This window comes from Myodes glareolus, chromosome 15 (genome assembly GCF_982192425.1).
Source record: "Myodes glareolus chromosome 15, mMyoGla1.1, whole genome shotgun sequence".
NCBI classification, from domain to species: domain Eukaryota; kingdom Metazoa; phylum Chordata; class Mammalia; order Rodentia; family Cricetidae; genus Myodes; species Myodes glareolus.
In genome coordinates, this window is record NC_142040.1 from 27,613,960 (window position 1) to 27,623,360 (window position 9,401).

At 43.4% G+C, this 9,401-nt stretch overlaps 1 protein-coding gene across 1 annotated transcript; it reads left to right on the forward strand.

Annotated features, from left to right (window-relative positions):
- The first annotated feature begins 212 nt into the window (after nucleotides 1-212).
- On the forward strand, nucleotides 213-6,621 carry LOC125405190 (small EDRK-rich factor 1). The gene is made up of 3 exons (XM_048441563.3): nucleotides 213-364; nucleotides 1,163-1,271; nucleotides 6,348-6,621. Exons 1-3 carry the CDS (start codon nucleotides 358-360, stop codon nucleotides 6,421-6,423), a joined length of 192 nt encoding a protein of 63 aa, XP_048297520.1. The 5' UTR covers nucleotides 213-357; the 3' UTR covers nucleotides 6,424-6,621.
- Nucleotides 6,622-9,401: the final 2,780 nt, after the last annotated feature.

Consider the following 9,401-nt stretch of genomic DNA (forward strand, 5'->3'; position numbering starts at 1 on the left):
GGCGTTCTTTGTGGGAAAGTTGGGCGCATAGTGTTTTCGGCTTATCAAAACTCGCGCGGCTCGGCGTGAGAAAGCAAGCGCGCGCGGGGACGCCGCTCTGAGCTGGGGCTCGCTCGGGCCGGCGGGGCGTGGTCGCGGGGGAGCGAACGGTCCCGGGCGCGCACGCGCAGTGGCTCTCCGGCCACGCCGCGGCTGTTGTGGGTCGGTGGGCGGGGCGGCTGGCTGACAGAGCGAGGCCGCACCGAGGGCCCGCGCGGGGCTCAGCTTCCTCAGCGCCGGGCGGCGACGGCTGCCTAGCTTGCCAGCGGCCGCTGTTTCTCCGAGTCATTGTCTTCCAGTCTCCGGCTGGTGGTCGGCATGGCCCGTGAGTGTGCGGACCGTTTAAGGGACACGGGTGTTGGGTGGGGGAATCGGCCCCAGCGGAGTGGGAGGGGGCGGGACACACGAACACTCACACACACACACACACGCACACTTACACACACGCACACTCACACACACCCTCTCACACATGCACGCTTACACACACGCACACTTACACACACACTCTCACACACGCGCGCGCAGGCAGGGCAGGTGCCCGTCCCCCGGGTGTGGGTGTGCGTGAGGACCGCACCCACCGAGAGCGTGTGCGAGCGCCGGCGGGACCAGGTTCCCGAGCTGTAAGGGCTCCTGAGGTCGGAAAGGCTGCGGGGGAGCCCGGGCGCCCTCCAGCTCTTTTGTTTGGTCCTCGAAGGTGACGGTCCTGGAGCCCTCTGCTGGCGGTGACCGGCGAAGTGCAATGGGCTGAACCCGGTCTGGGGCGAACGACGCAGTCCACATCTCTCTTCACACATACCCAACAAAGGCAGAACTTATTTTGTGTCTGGCGTGGGTGCACAACCACTGGAATGGCTATTTTTATTTTTGAAAGTTGTTTATTATTTTTATTTTATTTCGGTTTTTCGACACAAGGTTTCTCTGTGTAGCCCTGACCGTCCTGAAACTCACTCTGTGGACCAGGCTGGCCTTGAACTCAGAGATTCCCTTGCTTCTGCCCCCCACGAGCTTTCTTAGTAATAAAAAAATAAATAAAACTTTAAGGCTCATAAATAAAGACCCTTTCATTTAGTTACTGATAATTTTGAGGAGGGGAAAAGAACATGACTTTTTATCATTGTAGGTGGAAATCAAAGAGAACTTGCCCGCCAGAAAAATATGAAAAAAACCCAGGAGATTAGCAAAGGAAAAAGAAAAGAGGATAGCTTGACTGCCTCTCAGAGAAAGCAGAGGTGAGTGGTCCTGAGAGAACTTTCAAGTCAGTGGTGGTTTGACTGCCATGTTTCTAGAATGAGTGAAGAACATTCTTAAACCCTTGCTGGAACTGCGCCTCGCCTACACTAAGGGTTAACACTGCGGATCTGGGTAGCCCTAAGTCTACTAAAACCATGCGCTGAGGTCATCATCCCAGCCTGTGGATGAGGAATTTCAAGCCCTGAAGCTGTCAGCTGTTTGCAAAGACTCTCTTGTATCCCCTGTCAACTGTAAGGACTTTATTAGAGAAAACTGCAAACATCATCCTCCGTATGTAAGAACTGTTAGATGAACAGGATACAATGTCTCCAAAGCAGACAGCTTGCCCCAAGGAGTCAGAATAACAAGTGGCTCAGTCAATTTCAGGGTTCTGAAAATCCCACAAAGTACAGGCTTGTGGGGGGTCCATTGGGGTTGGAGTGGAGATACAGACACAGGATTGATATAAAACCTTATGCACCAGGCGGTGGTGGCAGGCCTTTAATCCCAGCACTGGGGGCGGGGGGGCGGCGAAGGCAGAGGCAGGCGAATCTCTGTGTTTGAAGCCAGCCTGGTTTACAAAGACAGTTCCAGGACATCCAGGGTCACACAGAGAAACCCTGTTTTGAAAAACCAAAAGAAAAAAAAGAAGACCTTATGCTACTCAGAGGCCAGCATAGGCTACAGAGACCTACGGATCATGTCTCAAAAAAAAAAAAAAGAAAAGAAAAGAAAAGAAAACAAGGAGAGGCAGGCACTGAGGGTATAGCTCAGCAGCAGGAACACTTGCCTAACATCTGTACAGCTGTTCCATCCCTAGCACTTGAGATGACTGGGTATGACAGGTAACACATAGCTGCCCCAGGAGCACTTTAATGCCTAGGGCATAGTGTTGCCCAGTTGTAATCCTAGAACTTAGGAAGCTGATGCAAGAGAATAAGGAGCTTGAGGCCATCCTGGACTACGTGACAAGATAGTCCCAAGAGATGATAAATGCCTCAAAATTTTCTTTTACATATATTGTGTGTGAATGTCTTGTTGGCACAGGAAAAATCTTTAATGAGGTTGCAGATTACCATGTTCAAAGGGGAGTGGAGGACCTGGAAGCATCAGGAAGTTCAGTGTTACATCACATGCTTTGGATACTTGAGCTGCAGGCTCAACCCCCAGACCATACATACATACAAGAAATTCAAGTTACAAGTTCTGTCATTGTATAGGATACGAGAAACTGGGAACCGGAACATACCAATCTCATCCTCCTGGCAAGCTCCATGGGGACAAGGATCTTGGCTGGAGCTAGATCTTAGTGTCTCATGTCTCACATGCCTGAAGTTCTGGGTTTACTCCCCTGTGCTAGGGATTTCATTTAGGATCTTTTTCACTTAACTCAATCACTGAGTTACATACACTCCATATTCTAAAGAGATTTTATTGTTCATAAGGAAGTTGGAGGTTAGGTGTGCTTCAGTATGGTTTATTACGCAATCATTTACATGGGGGTCAACTTGGAAACTATTGAAGCCATTACTCTACACCCTGTTCTAATTTAATTGTGATGAGATGAGTCTGGGCATTAGAAATAAAAACAATGCCTCGGGTTCAATCCCAGCACTACAAAAAACCAGGGGTGACACATGCTTGTAATCCCAGCACTTAGGAGGTGGAAGCAGAAAAATCAGAAGCTCAGATCATCCTCAGTTTGCATCAAGTTTAAGGCCAGCCCATCTGGTGAGACCCTCTGTGGTTATGGGATGGGAGCATGCTAGGGCTGAAGATGAAACTCATCATGTGGTAGAACCTTTGTCTAACATATGTGAGGTTCTGAATTTGATCCTCCTCTGCCTTTCCTTCCCCGCCAAGCACACTAAACAAGTTTTATTTTACCTATCATAATAGTTAAACCATGGTTGAGACTTCTTAGTCAATGAGATCAAATCCCTTAATGGAAGAGGCATGTAGGTCCTTGTGCTCACATTTAAGCACTAGGGAAGCCAGGAATGTTAGACACACAACTCTTCAAAGGAGAGAGATGTACAACCTGTGTTCCACCCAGAAGGCTGGAACAGAAAATAACCTGGTGACCTCTGTGCTGTCTGTGTGGCCAGGACACAATGGCTCCTGCAGACCCTTATCTTGAGCATGTTTGTCTTGGTCAATCTGTAGCTCTGTCCTTCCCTAGCTCTTTATTGTGAGCCTCTCTTGAGCCTGTTTCCTTGGTTAATCTATGAAACCTATCTTATAGAAAATGTCACTTGTACATCACTAAGAGTTTTGATGTAGTCATGTCTTCAGCTTTGTTGTGCATGCAAGATTGAAACAATTATCACCATGAAACTTTTTCCAAATTTTGTTGTGCTTAAATATGCCTAAAATAAAGTACCCAGTTTTAGACTCTCAAAGTTTGAATCAACACAAGCTACTGAGTCCTCTTGAGCTGAACAGCCTTTTTATATCAATCTTGTGATCATTACTCTGCTGGCCTTAGTGGTCAAAGAGACCACCACACCATAAGTATCTCTTGTTTCATGATAGTTACTGTGTGTTTATGTGTGTACATGCTTCAAGTACTTTTAAGGGTCTCCACATGTGTGAATGTGGAGGCCAGAGGTTGATACCAAGTATATTTCCTCCGTCACTCCACTATTTTCGACAGGGTCTCTCACTAACTATGAAGCTCACCAGTTTGCCTAGGCTGACAGGCCAGATGAACCTGAGAGATGTGCCTGCCTAAGCCCTGCCTAAGCCCTGTCCCCCAGCCTGAGGTTTAGATGTACACCGCCATGCCCTGCTATTTACATGGAATTTGTGGATCCTCCTGCCTGTGTAGCAGGAACTGTAGAGGCATCCCCACAGCCCCAGTGACAATGACTGATAGAGCAATAAACCTGCCTTAGGTTTCTGTTAGCTCTCCTTGAAGTAAAACAAGCATACATCAGTGACCTGAAATGTTCTTTTTATTGGAGAATCTATTCTAGCCTGTCCCAGAAATAGCATTGTTTAGCTAATACTCATTCCCTTCAAATGTACTATATGTGACATACCTCTACCCATTATGACCCTGAAAGTAGTGTTCACACCAGGATGAAGAACAGAAAAGTGAGGTTATGGTTTGGTGTTGTTTGAGGCCCAAAGTCTCATTATAGCCCACACTTGAACTTAGGATTCTTCTGCCTCAGCTTTGCAAATTCTGGGTGCCAGGCATTAGCCACCACATCTGACTTGTGGCTCTGAACTTCAGTGATATTACTAAGGTTATATAGCAAATACCAGAGCTTGATTTGAAGCATAAAAATAACTTGTTCTTAATTCCACTTAGTGAATTTCAATTAATTCATCTCTCTGTAGTTTTTCCTTCTTTTTTTTTCAGTTGTACTTATTGAAGTGTCCTCTTAGAGAATTAGCCAATACTGAATTAAAATCTAATTCTGAATTTAAGTTTTAAAAACATAGGAAAGATTCACGGTTTTGAAATTAGCCAGATCTTGGTATTTATGTGATTTGAGGCAAATTATTTAGTCTTGTGCCTATTTTATATATAGATTTTAAAAATGATTTACTTACTTTTATTTTGTGTGTACGAGTACTTTGCCTGCATACCACTTGCATGGCTGATAGCTATGGAGTCAGAAAAGTTACTGAATCCCTAGGAACTGAGGTTACAGACAGTTGTAAGCTACCATAGAGGTTCTGGAAACTGAACTTGGGTTCTCTGCAAGAGCAGCAACTGATCTTAATTGTTGAACAATCTTGTCCCTTTCTGTTTTTTAATATGAAACATGGGGATAATAACTGAAGTTGTTGGACTTAAGCAAAAAAACAAAAACCAATAGGGCTTGGCTCAAAGAAGGTGACTTTTTTTTTTTTTTTTACTTGATCTCTTTATTTTTGAGACAAGGCTTCACATTGTATCTCAGACTTGATTGGAAATCAATATATAGCTTAGACTGGCCTAGAACTGGTAGTAATCTTAACTTCCCATGTCCTGGAATTACTGGTATGAACCACCATACCCAGAAGAGGATGTTGAATATGTAGCTGTGTAGTGTATTTTAAAATATGGAGTCCTTCACCTGTGAATGAGGCCCTAGATTTGATGCCTAGTGTCATTAAATATTTGTTATGTTTCGTGGGACGTCGATGGATAACTCATCTGTAGTTCTAGGTTAGCCTAGACGTTTCTATATAATGGAATCAGACCTTGAACTTCTGATCTCCTGCTTCTACCTCCCAAGAACTTGGGTTATGGGAGTGTACCACCACATTCAGCAACCACTAAATATAAAAAACGGCATTTGAAAATATATGTGTAAGTATGGGCCCCACTAACTCATAGATCACCTAGATAAGGTAGTTTGGCTGTAGTTCATAGTTACATGATATGAAGATTCAACCAGGGAGATACAAAGGTTAAGAAAGTTCTTCTAATACCATGTATTTCTTTATCGTAATCCAATGTTAAGTGTTGATGATTTGATTTAGGGCTTTAAAAAGTTGGATCGTTGTAATTCCAACACTCAAGAAATGAAGGCAAGAGGATCAAGAGTTGAAAGTCTTTTTTGGCTATGTATCAGTTTGAAGGCCATCCGTGGACTATATGAGACCCTGTCTCAAAACAAACAAAATAAAACAAAAACAGAAAAGAATTATAACATTTATACTGGAGTCCTAGGTTTCTGTTAGGGTATATAGGAGACTGCCTAAATGCGCTGAGGCAGTGGCAGATGGATTTCCGTGAGTTTGAGGCCAGTCTGGTCTAGACCGTGAATTCAAGGACAGCCATGGCTACACAGTGAGACTCTGTCCCTCACTCTCTTTTCTCCCAATCGAAATGAAAGAGTTTTGAGATGTTTAATGTGTTTAATGCCTAAGGCCATGATAATAGTAACATGGTATTCAACTGCCTTTCCATTCTTTGCTTTTCTATTTTTCTATATCCATGAAAGTAGAAAAAAAATGATTGTTTTTGTCTCTTACGTTGCCTTTTGATGTACCAAAAAAGGTTATGTATAGAAGCAATGGTCGCATGAAAACAGTTTTCCTGTAAAAACGTAATACTCTTTTCTCTATTCCAGGGACTCTGAGATCATGCAACAAAAGCAGAAGATAGCCAATGAGAAGAAGTCTATGCAGACAAGAGAAAAACGATGACTGGCTTTTTGGCAAACCTGGGTGCTATTGCCAGTGGGGTGCATCATAAGCTCTAAGATCAAATTTCCTCAGAGTGACTAATCATTACCTGTGTTATAACTTATCCTTATAAAACTGTCTATTTTATACTTTACTTTTCACCCTTACTTAATGTTTTAAGACCATTTTCAAAGAATAAAACACTGACCATGCATGTAACAGATTGGTGAATATTACTTTTATCAGTAGGAGAACATTTATATAGTTTATTAAACAGGCAATGTATAGTTACACTTGCATTGCTAGGTCACAGTACCTGACAAGGGGAAGTTGAGGCAGGAACAGATTGGCTCACGGTCTCAGGATTTCTCTCCTTCATAGAAAGGAGAGCAGAGCAGAGCAGCTCAGTTCATGGTAGGAGGAGCACATAGCAGAGGAGTCCACGCCTGGACAGGAACCTGTCCTTAACGACCTCGTCCCTCCACTAGGCCTCATCTCCTAAAGGATCCATAGCCTCCCAAAATTGGACCGCCAGGTGAGGAATAAGCATGCAAACTATGAGTTCCAGGAGATACTCCAGAGGTGATTCATGAGTAGGATCTCTTACATAAATCTAGAATATTTTTTCAATATTCACTATACTTTTATTATTTTTTATTTATGTGTATTGATTTTTTTTTCTGCATGAGGATCTCAGGCACCCTGGAACTGGAATTAGAGACAGCTGTGAGCTGCCATGTAGGTGCTGGGAATTGAACCTGGGTCCTCTGGAAGAGCAGCCAGTGCTCTTCACTGCTGAGCCATCTCTCCAGCCCCATAAATCTAGAATCTTGGTCATACACTTTGTTTAGTAGTTTGACTTTGTTTTTGTTATTTTCTGAAACAATTTCATGCTGTAGTCCAGGCTAGTCTTACATACATAGCAGTCCTGCCTTGCCTTCTGAGTTCTGGGATTGTGTAGCCACAATGCTAGTCTAACATAGATCTTCAAGCTTTTGTCTGTTATAAATTTTCTTAAATGTTTAAATATTAATTTATTACTTGTATGTATAGAATGGAGACTTTTCTCCGTCTCACCTGTCTCCCACTGGACCAGTTTCTCTCTGCTCACCGTTCCCAAGTAGCCACTCAGAGGCTTAGTATCAGTTACAATTGTTTGGCCAATGGCTTAGGCTTCCTACTGGCTAGCTCTAACTATCAATGAACCCATTTCTATTAGTTTATACTTTACCTCATAGCTTGCTTCCCTGGCAGCTACATGGTATCTCTTTGACTCTGTCTTCCTTCTCTCTGTCTCTTTGGATTTCCTGCCTAGCTTTAATCTGCCTGTATTATTATTTAATAAAACCCTTTATTCATCAGCCAATAAAAGTAACAATAAACAGAAGGACCTCCCATCAGCCACAGTGCTAGCCTAAAGTGGATATTTAAGTTTTGTCTATTATAAATTCTCTTACATTTTAAGTATCTATTTAGCATGTATATGTGTGGCACAGAAACATGTAGAGATGAGAGAACAACTTAGGGAGCCATTTCTCACGGTCCACCACGGAGCTCTAAAGGAATTTAACTCAGCTCAGTGGCAAGTGCCTTAATCAGCTAGGCCATCTGACAGCCCACTCCCAACTTTTGTGTTCTATTTTGTTGTTTTAGTTTGGCTTTAATAGCCAAGACATTTTACAATCCCACCACGAATGTGTGGGATTCACACAAATGTGTGAAGTTTCACTGCTCTCCATGTCTACCACTTCCTCTTTTGGGGGCCGGTACCCCAAAGAACAAACTACACAAGCATGTAGTACACAAACTGGGACAAGCATGGAGATGGATTTTCTGACTCTGGCCCTTTCTGGAGCCATTGGTGATACTATATTACTCTTGCTTAAAAATCATGTTTTTAGTCTTATAAAATTTCTACCTTTTGGCTATGATATTTTCAAGTCTTTATGATATAAGGATCCCAACTCCTATTACAGGGGAACCAAAGCCTCCTCTCCAGCCAATTGATAAAGGGAGATTTATGGTCCTTCTTGGGCAGGGACTATGTCCCTCATTAGCATAGAATTTATAGAAAACTGATCATCTTTCAGCTCCTTAGAAAGAAGCCTGGGGATTGTGACAGGACACTAGGGTACATTTCCCAGATAGTTTGCCCGCTTGCACATCTGGGAGCATTCTTTTTTTTAACAAATGATGTCTATTACCATCATTAAATGGTGTCCTTGCTCCAATTTTTTTATTCTGGAACACAAGAGCCCAGAAATCTCATTGGGCACTGCTGGGTTGCCCTATTGGCTATGCCCTATTCTAAGTTGCTCCATATTATCTAAAACATATATATATATATATATATATATATATATATATATATATATATATATATATATATATATATATATATTTTGGCCAGGATGTCCCCTGTCCTGGGAGGCTCCATTTTACTTTGAGATAGGGTCTTACTGTGGACCTCTGACTGGCCTAGAACTTCCTATATGTAGACCAGGTTGGCCTCCAACTCATACCCCCTTGCCTCTGGAAACTCCATCCTGCAAGTAGTTTCTGACTCCATTAGGGGGAGGTTGACTGCAGCCTCTGGGTACACCATACACCATCTGTCGGGAACCATCCAGTACAGACTGGTAAGTGACTTATTCCTGAGAGTCGAAGATGTAAATTTGATGGGAGTCAATCTGTAAATTTTCTGGGATGAATCGAAACTATGGGGGCGGCGGGCAATGGTGGCACACGCCTTTAATCCCAGCACTTGGGAGCCAGAACCAGGCGGATCTCTGTGAGTTCGAGGCCACCCTGGTCTACAAGAGTTAGTTCCAGGACAGGCTCCAAAGCTAAAGAGAAACCCTGCCTCAAAAAGAAAAAAGAAAGAAAGAAACTATGGGGGCACAAGGGTATATCAAAATCCTATCAGGAAAACCAGGCCCAAGAACTTATCAGACATGCCAGACCAAGGAAACGGTCAGCCCCTCACCTGGGACCCATTA